This window comes from Cydia fagiglandana, chromosome 4 (assembly GCF_963556715.1).
Source record: "Cydia fagiglandana chromosome 4, ilCydFagi1.1, whole genome shotgun sequence".
NCBI lineage: Eukaryota > Metazoa > Arthropoda > Insecta > Lepidoptera > Tortricidae > Cydia > Cydia fagiglandana.
In genome coordinates this window covers 9,535,914-9,563,790 of record NC_085935.1, presented here as the reverse complement: position 1 = coordinate 9,563,790, position 27,877 = coordinate 9,535,914, and the positions used below count along the sequence as shown (strand labels likewise).

The 27,877-nt window shown below is 36.0% G+C and overlaps 1 protein-coding gene across 2 annotated transcripts; it reads left to right on the top strand.

The window, feature by feature from the left end:
- Positions 1 to 146: 146 nt before the first annotated feature.
- On the top strand, positions 147 to 27,402 carry LOC134663643 (uncharacterized). Of its 2 annotated transcripts, XM_063520066.1 has the most exons (9): positions 147 to 1,378; positions 7,659 to 7,908; positions 8,941 to 9,027; positions 12,560 to 12,874; positions 15,161 to 15,301; positions 19,678 to 19,891; positions 24,206 to 24,295; positions 25,207 to 25,259; positions 26,185 to 27,402. In XM_063520066.1, exons 1-8 carry the CDS (start codon positions 279 to 281, stop codon positions 25,245 to 25,247), a joined length of 2,238 nt encoding a protein of 745 aa, XP_063376136.1. In that variant the 5' UTR covers positions 147 to 278; the 3' UTR covers positions 25,248 to 25,259; positions 26,185 to 27,402. The 2 variants fall into 2 exon arrangements, with proteins under 2 accessions (XP_063376136.1, XP_063376135.1); XM_063520065.1 differs by lacking the exon at positions 25,207 to 25,259 and having other exon boundaries at positions 148 to 1,378.
- The last annotated feature ends 475 nt before the right edge of the window (positions 27,403 to 27,877 follow it).

Genomic DNA, 27,877 nt, shown 5'->3' with positions numbered 1-27,877 from the left:
AGTGAATGGCAATTCGATTTTATTTTGATATCATTCGCACTATCGATAACAAATCGTTCGTAGTTCGAATGCCGCTCTGTCTAGTTATCTCGATTCGGAAAATTAGTATAATGCGGCCGGCAAGAGTGCGGCGGCGGGTGGCGCGCACGCCGCGTCAGTTGTGATTCGCTGTCAGTGTCAACCGCGCGTCGATTGTGCGCACTCACAGTGCGCCTTGATATGAGCGGGCGCACCTGGCCTCGCGAGCGCTTGTGCAACCGATTTGCCTCCATTTCGCCATGACACAAGAGGAATTCTGTACTTACCTTGTTGACGAGCTGCAACAACGCTCCGACGACGAGGATGTCGTCATCAGGAGGGACCGCACCAGTGTCAAGGAAATGATACTGCGCTTCGAGAAGACGTCGATGACCAACCTCGCGGGCTCCACTGAATCTTTAGAAAGAGTTAAAGACATCGACCTAGAAAACTTAACGAGTGTGGTAAACCCGGTGCAACTTCATATTCAAAATTTGCACCCAGTGAATAGATCTCATGACCGCAACTCAAATGTATCGGTGAATTCAATTTTGTCTAATGTGTCAGAAATAAGTTATGACTCTAATTCATCAGGTTTTGTATCCGATCGAAAATCAGGTGTGGAGAGGCTTCGTCCTCATAGGCCTGCACCCCCGCCTCCGGAGCCATTTAACGATAACTCGTCCGCTGGGAGTAAATCCCCCAGGTCCGACGTGATACCACCGCCGAGACGGTTTTCCTTCGCGACACCTAACTCTTCCCCTGTTGTTCTGCGTCGACGCCAACCTCCAGTTATACGGAGGAAATCAGTTGTTTCCAATCAACATTTAGGAGAAGCTCATTGGTCATATGGTGTTACACAATGTGACCTAGAGAAATTATTGAGACTGAAAACGTCCGAAGTATCCGATGGCGAAGAACCTAAAAATACTCGTCCAGTAATATCAGAATCTGATAGCAGCAGTGATGATTCTTCTGACAGTGACAAGGCCGATCGGGGCGAGGAATACGTAGTGAATATTGACGATAGTAAAGCGGACACCCTGTCGACGACCACTGATACTCTAATTAACGAGGAATGCAGTGATGAAGGAGATTATTTCTCTGTTACATCTGGTGCTTCCGGTGAACGTAGTAATTATGATAACGTTAGCATTAAGTCCATATCTTCGTTCGACGGTATGGTTCCGTACCAAAAATATGACAGTATTACAGTGTCCTCCGACGAGTTCGGTTCCGAGGTGTGCCATGCACCAGACACGGAGTTCCTTACAGTGAGTGCAGTGAACGAGTGGTGTGTTACAAAGTCTGCGGTACCGGTATTGCTACCAGTGGAATCGAAAAAGGAGAAATATCGACGGTGAGGTCACTTCACATTTATCCGATAACGTGTAAAAATATTTGCGATATCGATACTAGGCTTTGTCATGCCAAAGATAACTGATATACTTATCTTTGTACCGCTAAGATATGGATATTGCGTCTTTGTCCACTTAAGTTTATTTATTCATTAGCCGTATCACATACATACATTTTATGCATTTAAAGAGTCACACACATACAAACCTGCTGGTATTCCTATAAGAACATGCCATTAGTTAGGTATATCGTATGAACCATCACTCAAATGTATCACTCAAATCAGGTTTTGTATCTTAGAAATGGACATATTAGGTACCTAAGTGATTTGTAAAAATTTTCCTCAAAGAAAAATTTATCTTGCAAAGTAACGCTCGGTCTTCTAAAACATGGGATTCACAAAACTGTAGAATATAATCCAAGGATACACACCGCATACTCGTATTATACCCTACATACAGTTCGCAAATTTATTCTAGTCTCATTTAATGTAAAATAAGATCATTGCAAGCCACATTTATAACATAACAGGTGACTGCGATGTTTATAGTAGGTAGGTATGTCTGTATGGCTTCGCCGTTATGTTTATTCATATGCTTTGAGCCATACAGCCATATGTTTACATGCCATATTTGACATTCAGTTCCGTTTGATATAAAGAAAATTAAGTGTTCGTACGCAAATGACGTTTAGTTATGTACCTACTCGTAGTTTACTAATACACGATAATCAAATCAAATAATACACGATTGTCAAACTCATTGTTGAGTTTTGCGGGGCTATGATTATATTTAATAATACCACTGTACTACAAAATGAAAAAAATATTATCAACTGAATCATCAAGAACTGACTTCGCATTTCCTTTTTACTCATTTGTGTCTTCAATCTTCTTTGGTCCACTTAGTTCTTCTGCTTCTGTGTGGTATTTAAAAATAATAATTTTTGCATCTGTCTGTTAGCGATTGTTAGTGAAAAACTTATCGACAATGTCTTGGCGGGCTTTTTCTTAACAGTGGCCAATAGATGCCTAATTCTCTAGTAAATAATATGACCAAGTATAGTATAGGGTGATAGCAAATTAAGTAACTAATTTGAAACCTCTTTTTAAGACTTCCGTAGTCAAATGATACATTTATGATATCAAAACATGACAACGTAAATGCGTGGGTACCTATTGTTAGTCGAGTTGTGTTCGTAACGAAAGAAGCATCTTACGGCCTTAGCGTGGGCAGCAAGGTCGCATAATACTTATTACTTCACATCGGTAACCACTGAGACGGTTTAATTACTTCTAAATTATAGGAAAATAATTTCCTTTATTCATAAGCTACACTTTGAATAACAATACAGTTTTATGAGCTATAAATTATATTACTTCCTACGTATCGATTCTCGTGCGTTAGAGGTAGCTAAGCAGTGAGAAGTGTATATTACATGTAAATAATAAATTTTATCAATTTTACACAAATCGGCCTAGTTCTACACTAAGCTCTATAGGCATTCGTTTCAAGTGTATTAGGTGTATTAGATAACGATATATATAATAGAAAAATACTTAAATAACACAGAAAATGTCCATAACTCAGGAACAAATATTTGTGATAAAATTACCTAAACATACAGATAAACCCCTTGCACCTTGAAACGAATTTGAACCCGTGACCTCCTGCTTCGTAGGCACGTTTGACCACCGACTAGGCTAGGAGGGCGTTAAATATAGGCCTCTTATTATTAATTACATACATACATACATAATTATTATAGGACATTCTTACACAGATTGACTAAGTCCCACGGTAAGCTCAAGAAGGCTTGTGTTGTGGGTACTCAGACAACGATATATACTCGTATAATATACAAATACTTAAATACATACAAAACACCCATGACTCAGGAACAAATATCTGTATCATCATACAAATAAATGCCCTTACTGGGATTCGAACCCAGGACCATCGGCTTCGCAGGCAGGGTTACTACCCACTAGGCCAGACCGCGACGCGACGCGGTCGCGGTCGGTCAGACGGTCGGTTAATTACTTATCAACACATTTAAATTTCTATATTCCAGTGGCCGAAGTGTACATACTGTAAATATTAGTATCAATTACGTTATGTTATATTAATTTACGGAACCAAACCTGAAATCGCGGAAAAAAGGGTAAGATGTAGATATGTTATGACTGACGAATGAGGAGATTAAGAAAAGTGAGTGTAAGGACTGCTATCCTAAACACTATTGCAAAATATACACGCGGAAAATTGATTCGATTTGATACAACACGACCATTTCTACAAAACTATCCGGAGGGAAATAGTTTTAGGCCTAATTGTCCCTAAAACGTACCCGTATATTCGTATATCGTACTACGTACCTATCGTACGTATTGTCTCCATGTCAAACTATGAGATGTTATAATTAGTATCGGTCTTGTAATCACATCAATTGACATAAGTAATCTTAATATGTATAAACATATTATAATTGAGTCACTATCTGAATAATTTGTCCACTTCTGTCCAATCATCTAAAATATAGAACGAACATTTTAATTATCTATAGTAGATCTTACTGTATTTTAATAAAACTCTTTGCAGTCATCACAAATAAAATTATGAGTATTTTTGTTAACCCCAGCACATAGTTCGTGAATCCAGGTTTCACAATATGTGCTTTGTATCATGTCTTCTAAAGTACGAAATAAGATAAAGTGTTCAAAGGCACTGACGGGCTGGTGTCTGTCGTCCATTATTTGAAACCGTAAAAGAATATATAACTAAGCATAAAACTTCTAATGTACATATCTCGACATGTGCGGAAATGAAAACCTTACGTATCAACCAAAAAAATTACCCGAAAAGAGCAATATTACTAACTTTTTGAATATTTTTATGTAGAAGGGCAGCGTGGAGTTGTTGTACGGGTGATGAGACATGGCAAACTAGTAGTTCCATTTTGTAGCACTCGCATCGCTACTGCAGTTTCACAGCCCGAGATCTTGATAGGGTACGTTTTAGGCGCAGGTACGATTAAGGAAAGTTTCCCCTACAAAGGCGAACTTATCCCTTTCAGGGATATCTTCCAGTTAACCCTTAAAAGTCAAAGAGCTGGCGCACTCCACCGACAAGAGAATAACTCTTAGTTCGTGATGATGATGAGATATGTTATGTCGTACGACGCGAACGCGTAACCGTACTTATCCAGTAACACAAGCAACGAATATTGATAAATCTAAGCATAATAGGGTTTTATACTATTGTTAGTAATATCATACTACTCGTACGTAGGTAGGTACTAACGGTTTCTGTTAGTAATCGCATAAGCCACTGTTGACATAACATTGAGCGGTGCGATCATTTCGCGACGCTAATTGTAAACAACCACTTTGCGAAACTATCTATTTATATCAACAATCTGACCATGATGTTTTAATAGGTATTTTATGTGTCATATAATAATTAGGTTAGTATTAGTGTTATACCATAGAGTTAGACCAATATAAGTTTGCAACGGTTTTGATAGCACACCCAGTTCAAGTTTTTATACGTCATAATTTCATGATACTTGTGATACGATATTATATTAAAACAGAAATTTACAAACTTATAACTAGGTAAATATAAAAATTAAGGGTATTACATACTACTTATTGTTTGATATTTGTCAATATTGTAAAAGCTTTAAGACGAATCCTTATAAAAGTATATTAGACTATATTTAAAGGCTGGTTTTATGTTTTTTTTTAACGCTACCAGCATATTCACGGGATTTTGGCCCAACCAGTATTTAAAAGGATATTGCAGGTCTTACTGCTATAGTATAGAGCTAGAAATCTGCGGTGCATTCTGCAGGTGTTAACAGCTTTTTGTAGGAAAATAAAATACAAATAATAGTTTTTTTTTAATGTAGGTAAATGGGTGAATATCAAGTGTTTAGATGCTGGTGTGTAAAATACGTGGGATAAAACACCTGTGGACGAAATTATGATTGGTGTGTTTTTTACAGCGTTTACTCGCCATTGGGTTAGGATAGATAGATAGATAGATAGATAACCATTTATTAGCTTGCCACAATACACACATTGATAGAAAAAACAGAAACAATAACAATATCAAACTAAAACTAAAATCAGGAACAAGATGTATCAATAGGTAAAAGTGCTGTGTGCGTTGCAGCAAAACAAACGGGTTCTGGCTCAGCAATACGCTCCACTCTTTCGGGTATTAATATTAAATATTTAATATAAAAATATTATTTAAATTAAATATTTAATAATAATATTATTATTAGCACTGATGATTCTGCCAGCACCCAGATCACGGACAGATTATCGATGTATAAAATAATAATAATAATATAAAAATACAAAAATATTTAAAACTTGCCTATTAAATAATAATCATTGTCTTAGTACCTACGGATTGTGTAAAAGTGTGGTGCCTGTTAGTGTATAGTATGATATCAGACGAGGAATAAAAAACGGCCTACAATAACATAAAGTATTTTGTATATACAGACTAGATCCGGTAATCTGCAACCAGATACCCGTGGGGAATTCCTATATTTTGTTTATTTAAAAGGTAGGATAATTACTTACAATTTTTATGTTTTACGTGTTTCTGTTCTTTTTTTATACCTCAATATCAATAAAAAACGTTGAACATAAGCAAATGAAACAAAATTGATATTAGCAAAAATTGCATCTTATCGATAGTCACATTTTTGCGCTAAGAATTGTAATATATATTTAGTCTTACGAGCAAACGTTCATAGAATGTCGTCACCGCATAATGCAACATTAATTAACATTAGAACCCAGCTATGTATTAGTTGTATATCGATAACCGTACACACCTTCGTATTTATAATATTTTATATATCTTTGAGACCATTGACTACATCGTAAATAAGAAGTATAATATTAATTTAAGCAAATTATATACACAAGCTGGTTTGGTTTTCCCGGTTGAGCCTGCAGTTGGTGCTGATAATCCTGAGATCAAAACCCGGTAGAGGCATTTATTTATGAATTTGGGATGATGTCTTTGTTCTTCAGAAATGGGTATTTTCTATATCTAGGTATTATGTGTATATATATTTTATTGAGAAAATGTCATATAGTATATCTTTTCTTATTTATTTATTTCACTCTCTGTCTTCAAAATAAAGTGGAATCTTCGCTGGAATCGGTATCTGGCTTTTTACGGCGAAGGACATGTATTTGCCTCCGTTTTAGATTCCAATTAATTTTGTATTTAAACTTGCAATTTAAATACTTATGTACCTATCTATAAATCGACAAAGTACAATGATTTTCAAACATTTAAGAATAGTTGCATGACATCATAAAAGTATGTGTAGGTATATTTTTGACACGCGCGGGCGATTGCCAAGGTTTCTGAACTAGAATACTGTAGGTATAGTAGTGAAAATGCGCGAAAATTCTCGCTAGTTTAAGTGTTTCCGTAAGATGTATATTTTTTTACAAAAGCGTATTTTTTTGTGTAGAATTGAATAAGCTTTAAGGCTGTTTAAGATCGTATTCAGAGTCAAAAGACGAATTTCTCTAAGATTTTCCAACATGGCGACAGTTCCACAATGTCACCAAACGTTAAATTCTCTGAAAATAAAAATGAGACTTCTAATGAAGCAATAAAACATTTTTTTTGATATTATGTCTGGAGTGTTCGACCTGTTCTATTTATGAAGGATCCTCTATTCCAAAAGGAAGGTGTAAAATGCCTTAAAGCTTAGTGATGAGAACACTTATTTGATAATTAGCCTTAATACTGGATTCTTTTTAAGTAATAACTGACATGGAATATTTTTTAACCTATCCAAGTTACCCCCCATATGGAAGATAGTATTTTTAAGATTTTATTTTAGTGATTAATATCTACAAGGACATAACAAAACTATAAGGATTCCTTGTCGGTTACGGTTATGACACTCTATGACAATATTGTGGAAAGTGAAAAAGAAATGTTTAGTTTAGATATGTTAGTAACAGAAACCATTAATAAATTATACCAATTAGAGCTATTTACTCACCAGATGATCAGACACCCAAGACAATTGTATACTTACGTATTGTGCATTCTTGAATGGATATGCTTCCTATTATACCTAAACTTAAAATAATATATCACACACATCAACATCGAATGCAAAAGCCAAACAATAGTGCATTCAATTTTTATGATATCATACACCTTATTTTGAAAATTCAACACGCATAACAAGTGTCATAATTGTGGTTTTGTGTCATCCCCTTGCAGGCGACTGACAGAAAGGGTAAACGAATTGCTTCACACTGAAAGCGTGTACGTGGACCGACTGAAGCATGTGGTCGAAAACTACATTCCCGAGATGGGGAGAGATGATCTTCCCAACACCCTCCAGGGCATGAAGACTGACATTTTCGCCAACATCGAGCGTATCTTCAGGTTCCATTCAGAAGAGTTCCTGCCGGCTTTACGAGACTGTGAGAATGATCTCAGAAAGTTGGGACAATGTTTTAGGAAGTTCGTAAGTACTGCTTATGAATTTATACATCTATATATACAGGGTGAAGGAAGTCGGTTTAGACTGTTAGGAAAAATCAGAACTGAAGATACACGATTGTTTAGTTATGAAGGCGTCGTACCTACTTCTGAATTAGAAAAACTAGTGCCAATAATGTGCAGTCTGCGTAATTACAGATCTGAAACATTTTATAGTTGGGATACTTGGGATGTAGATGTAGCCTGTATGTTTTGATCCTTAGATTTAGCTTCGAAATATTTCTGGTTCTTAAGTACCTACGTACACAATAGTTTCTGATTTAGCCTCACTGACCTATTTTAATTGTTCAGCGTATTAATATTAGACGCTCATTTAATTCAGAGCTTATGAATCGGCTAAGAAGGTGCATTCTATTTTATGGTATAGTTTTTTTTATTATTTGCTCCGGTTTTAAGTTTTTGGAACAAATAATATAGGAATATAGAAAGAACAGGTAAACGAACAATAAATGTACTTACTCAATTTGTTAAAGAAACAAATTCTGAGATAAATCTGCACGAATAGTAATTGATGTAATCAATTAAAGTAACTATACAGTAGTCATAAAAAACATCGGTGTCATGGACTGCGACGCGCGTGATTCCGTCTATTCTTGTTACCGTCCACTGTAATCTGGCCTTTCTCATAATAAACTTGATCCGTTATTTTAACAACATTAGCGATATTTGGATTAGACAGCGGCTCCAACAAATTTGGTCGGTCTATATCCATGATATTAGTAATGCACGATTTTTCACAGTTCCGTAAGTTACCGCCAGATTGCCCGGGTTACAGATAGTTTTACTTGCCGTTTTAGCCCGGAGAAAGTACATAATGAGATTTCACTAACTTCGATACGCATTCCATGATAATTCTGATAATTTTGAATACAACTCATTATATCATTATATTAAACTCGCTGAGAAAAATCTTTAAAATAAACATATTGTACCACGTACCCTACAACATACATTTTTGGTTTACTAGAGAAGTGCTGAACATGTATTTAATTTTCAGGAACAAAAATTCAATATGTACGTAATGTACTCAAGAGGCAATAAGAGAGCTACGAGACTGGTATATGAGCACAAACAATTCTTTCAGGTAAGCTTTAAATTTATTTTCATTAATGCGTCTTATTATCGTAGTGAAACTAAAACTAAATGCAAAAACCAGTTCCTAAATGCCAATGCTCGTTGGCAATTAACTGTACTTATTGTCACATTATGCGTAACAGCTGTATCGGCCCTTAGGCGGTTATTATACCTACTGTCCGGGAGGCGTATTCTGATTAGATATGAGCGCCGATAGGCATTTAGCCGGCGGCGGCGCGCCGGTCAAAATCGGTCGGCGGCGGCGGCGAATCGGCGGCGTGGCCTTGAAACACCTTTGATTAATGAAAAAATAATTCAAACCGAAATTTTACCGAAAAAACATGTTTTTGCTGTAGGAAACTTATAAAATAAGTGCATTTTTTAATTTCAAGGATAATTTATTGAATAAACGTACGAATATAGTTTTATATAGTATAAACACTCGCATAAACGGTATCGCGCTTCATCAGAGCCAGTGTTAATCTTGGTGAGGCCGTGGCCGGAAGATCTTTGCGAGGCCCTTATCTTTTGTGCTAACTAAACAGTAGCAGATTGACTGTATCATCAGGAAAATGTCTTGTCGATATTCTAAAGAGCCGAAGTGAGGAAAATCAAGCTTTTTCGTTAACCAAATCAACCCAACAAAACCGATTTATATCTAAAGGTGAGGCTCGAGGCCGAGCTCCACTTAACACCGAAGACCTGATTCCGACGCATTCCCATGCGAGCATGCGAGGCCAGAGGCTGAGCTGCTGGTATTAAGCATACAGCTTAGAATCGAACGCCAATTGTGAGCTTCGCTGACGGCCGAATGCCTGGAGCGCCGATTGTGGTGCGCTTCTGTGCAAGGCCGAAGATCAAGCTGCAAGAGAGCAGAGCTTAGAACTAGTGGTCCAGTGTAAGCAAGTCCGAATGCCGATAAAGACCGAGGCCATAATGTTAAAAACTACGAAAGCGCCTGTATCTCCATACAGGCGCTTTCGTGCGAGGCCAAAGCCCGTGCTGCAGTGGAGCTAAGATCGGACAAAAACCAATGACCAAACATTTTAAAAGCGAGGCCGAAAGTTGAGCTCCAAACAGAGCCGAAAACTTGGCGATTCAGATAGCGGCATACTTCCATGCGAGCGATGCCAGGCCAAAGATTGAGCTTCGAGAGAGGAAAGTATGAAATTTGAACAACGGCCAAGTTTAAATGAGAGCCGTTTCCGACGCCCTTCCTTTGGACGCGAAAACGCTTAATATCTGATATTAACCGCTTTTTATACATTTTAAAAACATTCAGCCATGCTTGCAATGGTTAATTTCGCGGCGAATGACGGATTACCTAACCAGCTGGCAAAATTTGTAATTTCGTTGTCCTAAGACTAGTAGCGCGGTTACCAGACAGAAAAGTTTGAATCTTCGATATTTTTGAATTATATGGACCTCCACCCACAAGATGGACGGACGACCTTGTTAAGGCCGCCGGAAGACGCTGGATGCAGGTCGCTTCCAACCAGTACGAATGGAGGTCCAAGCGGGAGGCCTTTGTTCAGCAGTGGATGTCTTATGGCTGAGATGATGATGATATGGACCTAAACTACCTTTTAAATGTCTATAAGCTATTCAGAGTGGTGCCGTTAAAGATCTAAACTAGATAAAATCTGATTCTGAAAGTAGTTAGTATCTACCAAGGTCACGCCGATGCCACGCCGATAGCGCAGCGTCGGCGGCGGCGGCGCGAAAATTTCGTCGGCGGCGGCGGCGCGCCGGCGCAGCGCTCATATCTAATTCTGATTGTAAGAACAGGTTATTTTTCAACCACAAATCGTATACATAACAAATTCAGGTCAGGTCACTTGTTATTAAAATCAGAATATTGCTCCGGATATGATACAAGTATGATATTGATAATTATCTAACAGCCATTAGGAAATCTTATTCTATTGTTTACTGTATTTTCGCACAATAAATGCCACGTTCAACCTGGCTTTCCAATTGTTTTTACAGCTGTTATGCGTGGTGGTGTAATTTACTTGATACAGGATACCGAAGATCGATTTGAGTAATGTTTAATCAAAGTGAAGTTTTAATACGCTATTGAAATCGTTCCAAATATCCCTGTAGTGCCTTAGATTAAGGGTCGGCTGTTTTTTTTTTAATAAGTAGGGTTAGAATAGTGACAAAAGGCTATTGTCAAAATAAATACAAGTTTCTGAACTTGAAATTTATGTACCGAATTAAAACGTAAATTAATGAAATACGTACAATGTTTATCCCCGCGCGTAATCAAATAAGGAAGCTGTTTATTTATTATTAGGTATAACATCCGATTGTATATCTTTGAAAAGTCCCGAAACAAAGATAGTTGGTTATATGCTGCAATATTATAACAGTAGCTATTTTTATGTCAATATACATATAGGTAACAGATTTTTTTAAATTAGATGATATATAATTATTTAAAGTTATGTAAAATACACCCTACATGTTTTTTGCAAAAATGCGATTTTAAGCGAAAGCCATAGAAAAAGTTGTTTAGTATGGCCTACCTAATCACCTCGCACAATATGGCTAACGGTCCAAAAATGACCCTGTATAAAAATACATAAATGAAAAATAAGATCTCGTTGTATTTGCTATAAAACGACCTGCGATTCACTGTAAGCTATTACGGGAACCGGAACTGCAAACTTTTCACAAATCACTGGAGAGATGCCGTTATCATGATGGACATGAAGTGTCATAAGCAGCAAATTGATCGTCTGTATTATTGGCCACAGAGCGCATTGTGTAGTGCGGTGCATACTCGTACATTACAACTGGTATCTCATAAATCACATAATTTCTACATGCAGTACAGAAATACTAACCTTATCTTGAGTACGACAAGGTTGCTTTTGTAGTAATGTAAATTCGCGAGATAGGAGTTTGAGACGGTAATCTGTTGGCATTATTTTCTCATATGTGGCGTACGCGCCGGTGGCCGGTAGAATGGCAAGCGCAGTTAAATAAACTAACTGTCGGGAACACCGTTACACATGCATTCTCTTATTGAAGTCCGTTTTAGAACACTAATAATTTCACCCTGAAATCATAAATGCACGTCGATAAGCTTAAGTGTCCTTAAAATTCCTAACAATATATTCTTCTTAACACCTAATTACTTGTTTGGGTACGGTATTTATTAATGCTTATATTTAGTGAAAGTTAAAATCTAGGCGTCTGGTCTTGCGCCATTGCGTTGCAACCACCTTCTCACTCTACTTGGTAGATTGAAATTCTGCTCCAGTTAATCCCGCTTCTCAATAGTGATCACATATCATTTGACCTAAATTGTCTGCGAAAGCCAGAGAAAGGCGATAACCGTAATTGATACAAATGCGTATAACACTCGTACTCTTTTAAAATAATGCGAGAATATTATACGCTCTGAAGTCGGTTTCGAAGTATCGTTATCTTTACGGGTATAATTGTGGAACGAAGTGAATGACCAGCGTACATTATTGACAATGCTATACACTTTCGTTTAAATTATGTAAATCACTGCGTATTTTTTACAGGAGAAACAAATAGAATTAGGCGATAGATTAGACTTGTCAAGCTACCTGCTAGAACCAGTGCAAAGGATACCCAGGTACAAGCTATTCATCGATGACCTAGTGAAGACGTATACTAATTACGAGAACGAAAGAAGCGAGTCGGATTCGAATATATCGAAGCTGAGCGTGGACAGCGACGAGACGGGGGGCAGCAACGGCGAATCGGAGGGCGAGGAGTCGCCACTCGAGAGCCTGAAGCTGACGAAGGCCATGATCGAGTGCGTGCTCACCGCTGTCGACGGGATCATGGCGCTCGAGAACATCAGGGATTGTCCGGTGAGTCATCTCACGGTTCCTCATAACATATCCCTCATATCATGTTTGTGTACAAACTGTTCAGTGAAATCGCATACGAATATTAACACACTTTATGTAAGTAAGTAGGTACCTACCTACGAAGTGTCTGTGCCAATTCCTGGAATTAGGTTGCTGAACCGACCCCAGGCTCGTAATTAAGCTATAGCAAAATGCTATGTTAGAAAGACAGCACGTATCTAATGATTGAAATGTGTATTAAGTACTATCCTTACCTAAATTCTCATTGAAGAGAAATCCATTAATTAAGACCCTGTATTTTTAAGAATAGACAATTACAAAATTGAAATGTCGCAAGAATTACAAATTAAAAGAAGTACTTTTAACATTTTGTAACTTTGCTCTGAGTTGTTGTATAATCGTTTAAGCAAAAAAATACTGTCTTTAAATATCCGGAAAAGTCGTTACGCTAGAAAGCGGCCTTTTAAACACAAAGTAAACAATCCCAACTTCACAAGATTCGATAGGCATCTTAACATGTTGATTACTTTATCGTATAATCCTCTGAGCCATATATTTACTTTTACTTAGCGCCGTTCTCACAGAGTTCCACTTAGTTTCTATTAGCTTAATTAGCAGCTGAAATTATGTCGAAGGAATTTTAATGGAAGGGGACAATTTAGGCCGTACAGATATTCAAAACGTTATAACTAACGATATTCAAGGCGTTGTTGTTACATATTGTAGGTATTGACACTTTCTTTAGATACTCACGTTAAGTATAAGTATCTTATCTAGTTATTTATTATGCCTACTACTTATTAATAAAAGAAAACTTGCATCATGTGCTCCGAGACACATGATTGTCGCCTACTAGACCTGTACAGATATGATGGTCGTTCTTGTCTACGTGACAGCGTGATAAAACGGTGTCCGTCACTTTCTATCACATGGTGTTAAAAAGTGACAGTTATTTTATCACGTGGATAAAGATGGATAAAGTCATCCATAATACGCCGACTGGAAAGCTTAAGTAAACTAAACCTGCTTGAGAAAAGCGTAATGTAGGCATGCGTCATGTCGCTAAAGAAAGCGAACACAATCACTGGAATGAGTAACTATCAAGTATTAGCCGTCAGCTCGTCATATTCTTTTAGAATCAAATTTGTGTCTAATGGGTATACTCAATGCTATCTCAGCGGAACACTTAACTACTATAGTCCACCGTTTCTCATGTCAGTGATGTTTTTTGGGTTACGTAACTTTGTGAAGAATGTGTGTGTGTGCCGTGGACGCTACAGCTGTGGAATGGGCTTCCCTGCCGCGGTTTTCCTGAGGGGCTTCAGTATGAGGTTCTTCAAAAAAGGAGAGTATAGGTTTTTAAAGGGTAGTTGCAGGCGTCCATATTAGGCTACGGTGGCTGCTTACCATCGGGCAGCCCGTACGGTATATAAAACTTCTTTTTTTATATACGACGTGGTATATAAAAAAAGAATAGTATATTTTATTGGTGCTCAAACTTTTAGCATTACCTATTAATTACCTAATAGGTTTTCCCGCGACAGTATATTTCGGTAATAATAAGTCGTTGTAAACAAACAAATCAGGTGTGCAAACATTACGTAAATCTATATTTGAAAGTGCGACTTGCACGAATTGGAAGAGATTCTCAATTCGGTTGTTTATTTATTTATTTTGTTTAATGTTAGTTTAAGGATAAGGACCTAGCGCAGACCCCTGCCATTACATAACCGGTTTCGAAACTTATTTTTTTGATTGAAAGTATACACATATGTACAATTGTACATATTGGTTGCATTTTTGGGAAATTAAGTGGAACTGCTGATGAACAGAACGAAACTCTTCAATCAACGCATATTTCACGTTTGGCAATTTGTCCTCTTCGTTATGTTTGTAAAGCAAGTTAGGTTTTTAAGCAACATTTTTGTCGAGGTCAAGTCAGAACTCGATTCCTCAAGGAATCCAAAATTAGAATTTTTAGCATATACATAAATGTGCTATTTGGTGAAATGGATCTGCTCATAAAGACAAGAATGGAACACATCCATGACAAGTTTTTTTACGTCTTGGGGCTAATGGTAACTGTTATGAGATGCAATAGTTGTACAATGTACATCATTTAAATGACATTTCAAAATTTTTTGTGAAGTCAGTTTTTTTCTATTAAAGATTACTCATATCTTATCTTATCATTTTACCCAAGACAATCGAATGCCTTTAAAAATTTCCTACTGCCGTTATTTTCAGCTTGATGCATGTTTTCATATGACATATTGTATGTTGCAGCCTCAAATAAACCTGATGAATCAGGGCCGGTTGCTGCGGCAGCAGGAGTTCTACGCTATGGACAGCACGCGTCGTCGGCGCCAGCTCATGCGGATATTCCTCTTCGACAAACTGGTGCTGCTTACTCTAGTCTACCGCAAGGTTAGTATTTATTTAACCCTAATTGGTTCACTCCATATATTTTGTTAGGTGCCTTAGGGCCCCTTGCACCATCCCACTAACCCGGAGTAAAGCGGTTAAACCGTTAACCCTGTGTCTAGTTGTACTGGTAACCATGGTAACTGCAGGTTAAACCGGTTTATCCGGTTTAGTGGAATGGTGCAAATGGCGCTTATTCATAAAACTGAGCAACTTTTACAAACATCTGTCAAATTTTGTTTCTTTCTAACAATCGGAAATGTCAAAATGACGGATAGGGACAAAAGATTATCTACTTACGGTTTATTAAATTTGATCAACAGCTGACAGACGGTTTGATGTAACATATGGTTGGGGTAATCCAATAAAATGTAACGAACCGAAATTACTTAGGTATGGAGTTTGTGATATTGCGTTGTTTGACTACCTACCTACCAACACATATATTTGGTCTGGTCTGGTGACCTAGATATCTCATGAAGGCTCCTCGTCGGTAAACGGCATGTGAAATGTATTTTGTTCGATGTGGAGTTTCCTATGAAATGTGGGTAACTCGATTACATAGCTATTTTCAATTTTGTCATGGTGATAGGTACATCTTAAAAGAATCGTAATCAATAGTTTATCTGTCATTAGTCACATAAAATTTCTCGAATATTTCTACTATCTGAATGATTTATCTACTTGTACTTACTAAATTAATGTATTTATTCATATGCGTTTTATTATAGTACCTACACAATTAAAGTATTTTTGGATGACGCAAACTAACCAGTAATTCTGATACGATTTCGAATTCTTACGTAGAAAGGTATCGCGGAATATTACCTGCAGGCGATTTTAGGTGACGACAAGGCTTCAGACCGGTTCCTGTCTCGTCCGTATGCGTCTTTCAACTACGTCCACGTCACTGATAATACAAAGTAATATTTTAATCCGTACTATTGACATTGGGCGCCGCATGCGTCGCTTGACAATTATATTACATAGGTACCTACTATATTTCGGGTTTCGTTCTAAAATAAATTTATATAATAGACCTTCACGTGTACTTTATTGATATTTATATTCAATAATAAAATGAGAGTAATCTTTTAAGTACACCTTACTACACCTTATGAAACCAAGTCCCTCACCGCGTCTGTCTGTTTTCTTTTTTTAAACTATTTACGTCATTCATTATGTTTACTTCACTAGGTAAAGTAACCAGGGAAATACGTAACATATTGAATATAAAATTATTATTATTATATTATTAAAATAAACTAAAACTACAAACAAAATAAAATTAATATTAAAATAAAAGAAACTTATCTATATAATAAAAAACCTAATTATAAAAAGAAAAGGGGGTACCCTCTAGTCGGTCCGCCTCTGTCTGTTTGTGTTTGTATATTTATTCGCGATAAACTCAAAAACTACTGAACGGATTTTGATGCAGTTTTCAGGTGAAGGTTGACAGGTACCAATAGAGTGATTCTTGAGGAAGATTTAGGTGTATAATTCGTTAACCCGTGCGAAGCCGGGGCGGGTCGCTAGTTTTAACAAAATTAAAAAAAAACGGCTAGGAAAATAACCATGCCGAACGATATCAGGTTATCTAAATTCAATCTCAATAACGAATGCATGACAACTTTAGGTACCTACTTATAGACTCATATTGCAACGTACTCGTATTTATATTTTTTGGTGCTCGGATACGACTTGCATTGATAAAAATACCTAATCATGTAGCTTCCAATACTATTATAAAGTCGTTTTCTGTCGTAAGGATGACTCACTCGCTATGAATCACAATGTTTATCAACATAGTATATTTTATAAAAATAAGAACTTACAATAATTTATTCCTACATGTCGGGTGGTAGTGATAGCATTATCACACATTGCCAAAGGTTAATTTTATTCTACAAAATATATTCAAATAGCTTTGAAGAATCAATAAACAATGACAAAGTAAAATATTACATACTAGCCCATATAGGTATCTAATACGGATGCATATAATCGTAATATCTAAATAGGGTAATTTGCAAGTAACTGGCCACCTGTTAGTAACTGGCCACTCTTAACTATAAATGAACTATATTCACCTAAAAACAGTATATTTTAGTATAAGGTGGCTAGTTATTGAAGTCTGGCCAGTTATTGAAACCTTATATTAAAATGAATTCTGTTTATAGGTGATTACTGATTACGTACATAGAATTATTTTTAGTTTAGGGTGGCCATATATTGGCCGGTGGCCAGTTACTGGCGAATTACCCTAATAGGCAATGAAAACCGTGTATTTAGATTTCAATATAGAGTTAATGGATGAGTAAGAATGTCGATTCCATAAATAATAAAAGCCATTGCTACAGCTTGACCACACTGTCCTTTCAGAGCGCCTAACCCAGACGACAATCGTAGTTGAAAATAAATAAAGTAGGTACACGTTCATATGTTATAAATAAATTACATACGAAGTATATTTAATAAGGTAACTCGCTTTTTACTTAATTTTACTATTTATTGTGTAATTATGTACCTAACCGAAATTAAAAGGCGAACATATTGCAAGCCAGCCGTCGTGCATACTTCATAACATAGCGCTGCAGTTCCGATCCCTACTTAGTCGCGGGCGGACTAAGGCTTGTATGAGCAACTTCTACTTAAATTGGCAGCGTTATGAAATATTGAGCAGTTATGACAATAGATGACGTAAAGACGCCGGCCGGCCGGCGCGGCGCTACGGCGACGGCACTGATATGCGCGCCCACCACATGTAGACCTACACATACAGTCAGCATTAATAGTAACGGATGAAATAACGCAAATGTATCTGCCACCCTCGAATACTTTTCCAAACAGAGATATTTATTTCTATAATTTGCGTTAAAAAGTATTTTCCAAGGTCTACATTTATCTACATATATACAGAGACGTATCTCGCTGTGTTAAGTTGTTAGAGAACAGTAGATATTACTTTTGACGCGTAGTCTGATCTTACTTTTGATAAGTAAGTACCTACTAATACCTGTACTAATCATCATCAGGCCTTTAACATTTTGACAGATGATTTATCTGCACTAATAATTACCTTAAATATGTAAACAAGGGTTTTATTAATAGCGTTCTATAGGTATTCCTGTGTTTGTCGGGTGAATTTGCAACTTGGACGACCCTAATGGAGCTCTTGAGCGTTGGTTCTTAAGAGTCATAAGTATCACCAGTTTGATACATATTGTTTTGATAAATGAAGATAGTATATTCCAACGAAGGATGTAACTGTGATGATGCTGCATTTAGTTGCAGTGTCAGATACTAATTCAATTACTTTAATTATAATCAACACAATTTTTAATCGTAAAAGTGTATTGCGATTGTGCGACTGAAACTTAGATACGTGTATAATCAATGTGCAGTATGTCATGCGATAAACTTAAATTCTTGGTAATGTGTGCTATGTACGTAGTTACCTCCTATGCTCCTATTAACAACACTTATTAAACATAGTCTCAATATGGCAGTAACTTTAGGATTACAATTATTTATATGAGCCACAAAACAATAAATCTAAGATAATACTCACGATTTCTATACCTACATTATTATTTTGTTTGTGGTTTAGTCCAAGTTTGTGTACGCTTTGTCAAGTATTATTTAAACTGCATTCTTTGTAAGTAATGTTTATGAATGTTGCTTGCATTACCGAGTGACTAACTACGCCAAGTGCCTACTTAATGCAGGTTGATAAAGCTAAGTCAACAATTAATGAATGAAACAATGGTACATTACAATAAGTACTGGAATGAAAAAGAGTTTTCGTGTTTAATGTCAGCCCCTGGTCGTTAATGGCCGACTAACCTTGTCGGGAGCGACTAATATATCACGCATCGGTGATTACGAATGTTTGGCGATAGAGCACACACGGGTATTCGTGTGTTATCGACGCTTTTACGTATTTGACCGAACCACATGTAGTTTATTATACTGACCAACGTTAGTCCAGCGTGTACCATTGACACAGATGAGTCCAGTAACGCAGGCCAATTTTCAAACGAGAATTTAACTTTTTGGAATACTTGATTCTATTAATTTGTACGTATTATTTCGCGCATATTAATGCAAAATATATTTATATTTATATATATTAATATGACAAATATATTTATTATTATGAACAAACTCATTGATACTAACTATACAGGCGGAATAATTATCAGCATTCCTGTATTAATGTAATGAATAGTTTTATTATGAATAAGAATCTGTTCAACGCAAACTGTGTTGTTGTGTAGAAACGCTATTATGTTATACTTATATCTATCACAATTTTATTTGTATTTTGTGTTTTGTATGTATTTTGTCCTAATTGGTTTATATGTTTTTTACAGCAACCGACAGTGGAGTTCTTCTTCTACAAAGACCACATTCCCGTGGACGATCTCGGCATCACGGCGAAAGAAGTAGACCAGTATAAATTTACCATTTGGTACAAGAAACGGAATATGAAGTCCTACAAGTTGGAGACGAGGGACCCGGCCGTGCGGAGCGCCTGGGTCGAGGAGATCACGTCGCTTCTGTGGGAACAGGCCATGCAAAAGAAAGGTGAGATCGCATTATTAAATTATTTATCTATATTTAACCTCTAACCTCCCATACATTAAACCTTGCCAAGCAAAATGAAATTTTATTTTGTCAACACTAAATTCAAATTAGAATGGAACAGGAGATCTTTTTATAGGTCCCGGGGCGGCTAGAGGATATTATTATTTTTAATTAAAAGAAAGAAAATAGGTACATTTATTAGTGACAAACAAACACAGATGAGATGAGATGACACAAACATGTTGACAGATATACTATGTAAGTGTAACATTTAGAGCAAAATGTCATAAAAGGATCACAACTCAGCATGTAGCTGGCAAAGCCAGCGCTGTTCTTCCGTTAAGAAGATTTTATTTAAGAACGTCTTATTATGACGTGACCGCTCAGCAAATTCGTATGATTTTATTTTCACTGCATTATGTATTTTTGTTGTACTTATTTAAGTAAATGCAGATGATGACTAAGATACTCATTTGTTGCAATCACTTTTTATAGCGACGAAGATAAGTGATTTATCAGGATCTAATTTCCAATACCGTCCTGTTTTTCTAATTATAATACCACGTCTGTTGAAATGTTATCACATGGATTAGGTATTTTTATCTAATCATTTTAATTTAATGCTTGGGAATTTTCACTTACTCATTCACAAAAATGTGAGTAACATATTGATAATATTAAATAATGTAACATCGAGACTACCATATTAATAGACAAACAGTGGCAAGGTTACCTGTCTATAAATAGTTTGTACTCTTCTGCGCGTTTCAAGGAAATTGTCGATGATTCTCGTCAAGAAAATATTGCTTTATAAAATTACTAACAAAACTAACTAATTAAGGAATATGAGCAATAAGCACTTGAGTTAATAATAGGTAGTACATGCATTATAAAGGATATACGTAGCGCAATGAACAGCATGAAATACAGGAGGCATTATGCAGTACAATGGCGTGTCACACATACTCGTATCTACATATCTACAGCTCGGCGGCATCACGTCCGATAGTTATGCCACTCGAATCAAATTGTGAAGATGCTTGTACGGAATACTTGTCGCCAGGACTGTACCTCGTTAAACACTGCAGTGACTAGATACGAGTTCCGCGCGTGTGCCGGAATTATGTGTTGCCTTTGACTACCTACACGGAAAGTTCAACCAAATAGATATATACCTTTATCTAGTTTGCAAAACGTTGTCACTGTGGGTTATAATTTAAGCTTGAAATCCGCAAGAGCTATACGAAATATGAGGCACAATAACACTGTCGGAGTAATTTTTTTTGATACCTATTGAAATAAAAATGTCAATAAACAGATAAACACGTCATATTGCAAAATTCCCATAAGAATAATAACAAAATTTAACGGACATTTAAATTTAGAACCAAAATTGAAATATTATTCACAAAAAAGGTTCCAATAGAATTCGAGCCGACATGAGTTTAACTGAGTCAAGTCTAACTCAATGAAATCACAGTTACCTAATCACTAATTGTATAGGTACTCTGTGTATACCTATCCATTTATTCGCGTAACTTAGAAGGCATTGTTGTGAACCTCATAAAGAACTGCTTTCAAGATTAAGCCAAAGTAATTACTCATAAAAGGGACTTGTTGAGTCCATCTGGCACGCAAGCCGGGAACTAATTCCCGCATAGTTAATACGGACAAACTTTTTAATTGGTCGTCATCTGCTCCCGTGTTTGTACGTGACGGAGGAGTGCGAGTTTCTTTATCTTAAATGACGCACTCAGAGGTCGACGACTGCATTTTTTATTGGGTCCCCTGGCGGGCTGCATGTGCACTTCTCGCCTGAGAACGGCGGGAACTCGGCACTCGTTTGCGTCCTTTTTGTTTTTTAAACAACCCATATGCATATAAGATAGCTTTGTTCGCAACGTTTTTTCCTTGGTGTAAATATTTAAACAGATAGGACACTTCGTGCTATACCACCGTATATTTTGTTTTGTGTCGAATTTGAAGCATAGAAACGGTCTATATTTTGGTTATTAGGGTTCCCTACCCAAAAAGGAAAAGGAAACAAAAGGAACCCTTATGGTGCGCCTCTGTCCGTCTGTCTGTCTGTCACATCGCTAAATATTTCGAGAACTACTGAAGCTATGGATTTGAAATTTGGAATGGTTATTTTTATTGTGCAAACCAGAGAAAGCATGATTTTAGTCGTTGTATCTGTTCGCAAGTGCGAAGCGTTATCGTCCCCTGATAGGATGAACACGAGAGCGCGGCGGAGGTGCTATCGCTTGAACTCTGACTGTTACAATGCCTATTTTTCGCGGAGATTGCTCCGATAAACGCAAAGTGGTGTTTAAATCTTTCTGGTAACGCGTTTCTTTGTTACCTCATAGCTATTTAGTGACAAAGCCTGTTTTCTCGAATACATATTACAATAGGCTTTGTCTAATGTGAAATTCCTTTTGAAGATGCATTTTAGGTATAGAGTTTTGGTATAATGGATTTATAAGACTTAAAAAAGCTTTTTGCATACTCGTAACTAATAATGGTAACGGTTTTTTTACAATATTTTCCAGTTACGGACGTACCATCGTACCAACGTGTACGTAGGGTACCAAGTTTTTTTTATCTAATAACATAACTTCAAGATTAGAGGTGATTTTGGTGTGGGGTATTATTTAATAAATCGTAGATTAGCAAAGTCGAGTTCAATTTACTAATCACCGTCAATGATCGATAACAATCAGCATAATTAAAATATTGTTGCGTGAGTCATGTTGTCGAAATTGATATCTAGCCACTTTCATTAGTGTTTATCTTTTGTTTAATCGCATTGTCGCCTGTTTTACATGTTCTTTTTTCTAGAGCATAATTAAGTGAGTACGCTGCAGTATTACAGGCTTGTGTCCGTCACTGTAATGTCAGTCTTGTTTATCAACAATAGGTTCCTGTATAAACTACGGGCGGAATCTTTTGCACCAACCCATCCATACACATGCAGGATTAATATTCATGACTAGCGTGTTGCTTGGGTCGACAGGAGCTGGCAACTTTTATTTAGAATAGGCTCGTGCAAAAATCGAATAATATTTTTATCCAAACAGCCTTGTTCATTTTACTAGATGCGTATTGGTATCATCCCATAGAAACACGTTTGCAGAAAAATTCCAATAATTTCGGATGCAAGAGGATTTTTACTGGAAAGCTGTTATTTTGTTTCTAATGTCATAAATATATTTTAAGAAATGTATTAAGTAGGGGGGGGGGGGCGAGGTGAGTTGTGACAGAGGAGAGTTGGAACATCGTCGATTTTTTGGAATCTATTAACTAGAAACTAGGTCGCAATACTCGCAATAGAGCGCGTTTGTTAGTTCAAGTTACGAGCTAACAAACGCAAACTGTTGCGACCTAGTTTCTAGTTAATAGATTCCAAAAAATCGAGATGTTCCAACTCTCCTCTGTCACAACTCACCTCGGTCTCCCCTACAAGGCGATACAATTTGTATAAACGTATGTAATGATGACATGATAAAACTCCGTGCTCACTGCTCAATTCACAATTTTAACAAGATTTTAGATAACATTTTGTAATGTTATTTAAAAACAGTAACTAGTATTTCAGTCAGGTATTCATTTTTAGATTGATTGTAGGTATCTAAGTATTTGCAAATTGTAGGTACCTACTTATTCCCATTACGCGTAAAATTACTTGAAACAAAATATCCTCACAATACTCTCATAAGTTTCGAATAAAAAGAATGGATAGTTGCGAAAGTTATTTGTTGGAATATCATAAACTAATCACAGATTAACAGGTGTATGTAATGTTGGATGGCTTCGTGGAAGCTATTGTTGTTATCGTGTTATCAATGCGTTATCAGGGCTCGACGGTAGGTGCGGACTGCGATAGCCCCGATCCTACACTCCACTTGACTAACTGTGAATACTAAAACCACATTATCGTCACAGTCAAAAGTCAACATGTATAAAAAGTATAAAAAACCAAGGTAAGGTCAATGCGGCCACATCCGTCTGCGGGGAATTCCGTACTCGAGCGTATTTTTCTAGGAAATAGACCATCATTTTTTTTACAGCTGAAACTAAAAACTATCGCTGTTTGGCGATGCAGTTAACAATCGTGTACCTAGTATTGTTTGAAAAAGCGCTTTCGCGCAGTTGGATTTGGCCGCACTAACCTTAGATCGCAAAACTGTCATGAAATTTAAACCTAAAAAAAGTAACTGTACTCGTAGTCTATTGCTATAATTTTAAAACAGCCTGCCGCTTGAGGGTTTTAAAAGCTAAATAAAGACACAGTGTTCAATATTTTGTTCACAGAACTACTTCTTCAGCAGCGGAATAAAAGGATATCAATGGTATCTATGAACAGCCAGGAGTCAAACGAAGACGACAGAAACGATGACAAATGTAAGTTATCCAGGCATTATTAAAATGTTTTATACTCTAATGATACCGTAAAACGGGGTGAGTAGGTTTCGCGGGGAGAGTTGGGTTATGAATGGGGAGAGAAGGTTTGAGAGTGGGGTGAGAAGGGATTTTAAGGCTACTGCTACAAAAATAATGTATTCCAATTTAAAATGGGGCTATAGTAATACGCATCATAAAAAAAAATCGAACCAACAATCTTCCAAAATCACCTTTGTATGAAAAACCCTCTCACCCCAAATATGAGGCACTACGGGGTGAGGTGGGTTTTCCTCTTTATCGTCAAAGTTATGAAATGGAGCTACCCAAAATAAAATACAAACTAAAATACAAACGTCCGAACCACTTATTATATACGCCATTCAGTTTTCACATGTAAAAATAAAATTTTATCGAGGTTTGAAAGTCAAATTTCACCCAACTCACCCCATTTTACGGTATTATACGCGTGTCATTTCATCATCCCTAGAATTCTACATTAATTCATTTATTTACTTAGGGCTACTTATTTAGATGTTACGTAATGTTTGTAAATATGGCATATGAAAAATCAAGTGCTCATTCGAGGACTACTTAAGTATCGACGTTAAGGCTAATTTACACGGCGCGCGAACTCGCATGCGATTTCAGTTACATTGCGGACTGTTGGTTACGTGCAATTTAACTGACCGATCATAAAACGCAATGCAATGAATCTCGCACGCGAGTTCTCGCTTCGTCTAAATGAGCCCTTGTGCAATTTCCCAATACTTATATCTAAATTGGCTTTCTATTTATATCGTCCTTGAAATGCAATATTGATCCAATTGAAACTATTATTGTTTATTATTTTTAATTGAAATGAGTTTAAACTAATACAAAAATATTTCTATATAGAATGATCTCTCCTCCAGGTCTATTAGATGGTTTCGTATACGTGAAGTTGCATCGATGAGTTGTTTTGTAGGTCAGTAATTTTATCAGGCACGCTTCCAATTATTTTCCTAAACTACTTTGGCTTTCGTTTTTCGTAAACAAGCTTCTTTTCATGGTATAATTTAATGGGTTGGTTGTTTGTATTTGTTTCTTGTCCAAATTTCTTCATTTTCTAAATGTAGCTGTCTGGTAAATTGTAGCCCATGATACTCGTATGCCCTAGATTGTAATATCTGTATCTATATTATTATAAACAAAATCTGGGACCTCCTTTGTAATATAACTAAACAACGAGTATATACTGAAAGTATGTAGGTACTTTATGTACTGTACCATGTAGCCACAATGTTTATGAGTTTATGACTAAGTAAATGTTTAGATCGTTAACGAATTTTGATTATGAATTTTATTTTACAGTCTTCTGTATTAATTAGCTTTAAATCTTGAGCTACCTACCGGCTAGCAAAGTAATAAATCTTGGTAATCTTGGTTGGTATCTTGGTAGATAGAGAAATATATTTTAGCACAAAAAATACATTGTACTTATACCAAATATTATTATTTACTTTATAAAATGGACATAAATATTAAATAAATTTAGTTTAGATTAAAACTCGTTTGCTCATTGACAAATCTGATATTCTTTAAATATTGTATTTACTTTGTAGCTACGATATGGAATAATCCATCACAAATGTTAGATGATGATCTTGATAAATAGCATAATGTTCTTTCTATAACATTTATAAAAAGTGATAAAAATATTGGAATATTTATACGTAGTGTATTTTTTTTTGCTAGTTGGGTTATCCTTAATATACAACCTAAGCCTTAAGTTAGGTCTTAGCGATACATATTTCAATAAGTTCCCTTTTAGCCATTAACTTCTCGTTAATTGTTTTCTTATTTGGAATGATTCTATTAGATAATTTTGATTTTACTTTCTTCTATTTCAGACAATTCGCTTCGCGGCGTGCCAGGTGAAGTTCGACGATCAAGTGATAAAAAAGTCCGAAGAACTACTTGGTACTGTGAATGAAAATTCCTATATTTTATTGAAACTTGGGTTCTGTTCTGTTTAACGCTGACATCCTTTCAAAGGAGAAAGTATTTATGAACTTCGTTTATTGTTTAAAAAGTATGACGTAAGTAGGTGGAATAATAAGTACTTATGTCACGAGTTAAAATGTTTTAGGCATGGGGTACATAGGAAGAGAAAACAGTAGAGTTCAGGTCTACCTTTTATCTTAGGTAGTAGAAGGTTGGTCCCGAGTTTTCGGCTAAAACAAGTTTATATGTTACATTTTATACCTACTTAACATATAATACAAATCAGCTTCATGCAGCGAAGCTTTTAAGCTGTCCGTAGCCCGACCGCCTCAGTTAGCCAGTTAAACAAGTAATAAGGTAGTTATAACTACACTTTCGTCACATAAATTTTGTCTGTCTAATATAAATAATAAATTTGCGGCTAGAATACACCCAAAAAAAGGTACGCGTACGGCGGACCAATTAAGTGGGACTCATACGGTCTTATTGGAATTCGAACATGGATGGGTTTTTGTAATCCTGATACATTTGTCCAATGAATTACTTAGTAAGTAGATAAGATACTATAAAGCGGTAGTCAATTAACTATTGAGTGTAATTGCACATTGCACTATAGTTCGTTTTTTTTAGCATTAGAAAGAACTCCACAGAAGTAAGCGTACAGTTTTTATCAGGCTATTTAATTGTTAATAATTATTGAATTATCTAATGTAGCACGGTCAATACATATAATTTACTTCAAATTATTACCGCTAAAAGTGCCGGATTTGGAACCACAAGCTTACTTCTGCGAAGTTCTTTCTAATGCTAAAAAAAACGAACTTTAAGTATCAAAAACGTGACATAAGTAAGTTTTATAATAAAATGTAACCAAAGTGTGGTAGCAAACATTTAATGATATTTCTACAAAATGTGATAATTGTTTTTGCATTGCGAATAATGTTAACATTATTATACTTTACGTTTTAGTTACAGTCATTATTATATAGAACATATATTGTTATACAATGTTGTTTAATGAAAGCTATTTGTAAGATATTTTATTGATGTAAAATAGACGATAGCTCACTGCTATAACTATGTAAAATAATTTAAAAATCAGTAAATAAATCATGTAATAACTATTTGTATTTTCTATATTAGAAATAAAGGAAAACCTTATTTCTAATCACTGTGGTATCGCCGCGTGCTCGTTTCTGCGTAATATAAACTTTTTTTAGAACCAGACCTTAACTAGTTTAACGAATTAAATGCGTTACTTTTATGAAGATAAAGTGCTATTAACACGGTAACTGTGTTGTACACACTATTGAATCATTTAACGAATAAAACAAGTATGTGAAGATCCTATTACGAAATTATTTGTTTTAAAAGCAGTCAGTAGTACACAAGGTCTCTACCTATAAGTAGTACGTTTTTTAGCATTAGAAATAAGGTAAATAATCTTGATGTGTTGAAAATAATTTATTGAAAAACACATTTCAAAATTATTATTATTATTTTTAACTTATGTTAGAGGCAAATAATATACGTAACAATTATGAATCTAATACGATCATTTGAGTCGCTTATCTTCAAACTCGGGTAAATCCATCTGTG

Coding starts and splice junctions, on each gene's coding strand:
- LOC134663643 (XM_063520065.1), top strand. CDS start 279: ATGACACAAGAGGAATTCTGTACTTACCTTGTTGACGAGCTGCAACAA. Junction 9,028..12,559: donor AGCACAAACAATTCTTTCAG/GTAAGCTTTAAA, acceptor TATTTTTTACAG/GAGAAACAAATAGAATTAGG. Junction 15,302..19,677: donor TTACTCTAGTCTACCGCAAG/GTTAGTATTTAT, acceptor TGTTTTTTACAG/CAACCGACAGTGGAGTTCTT.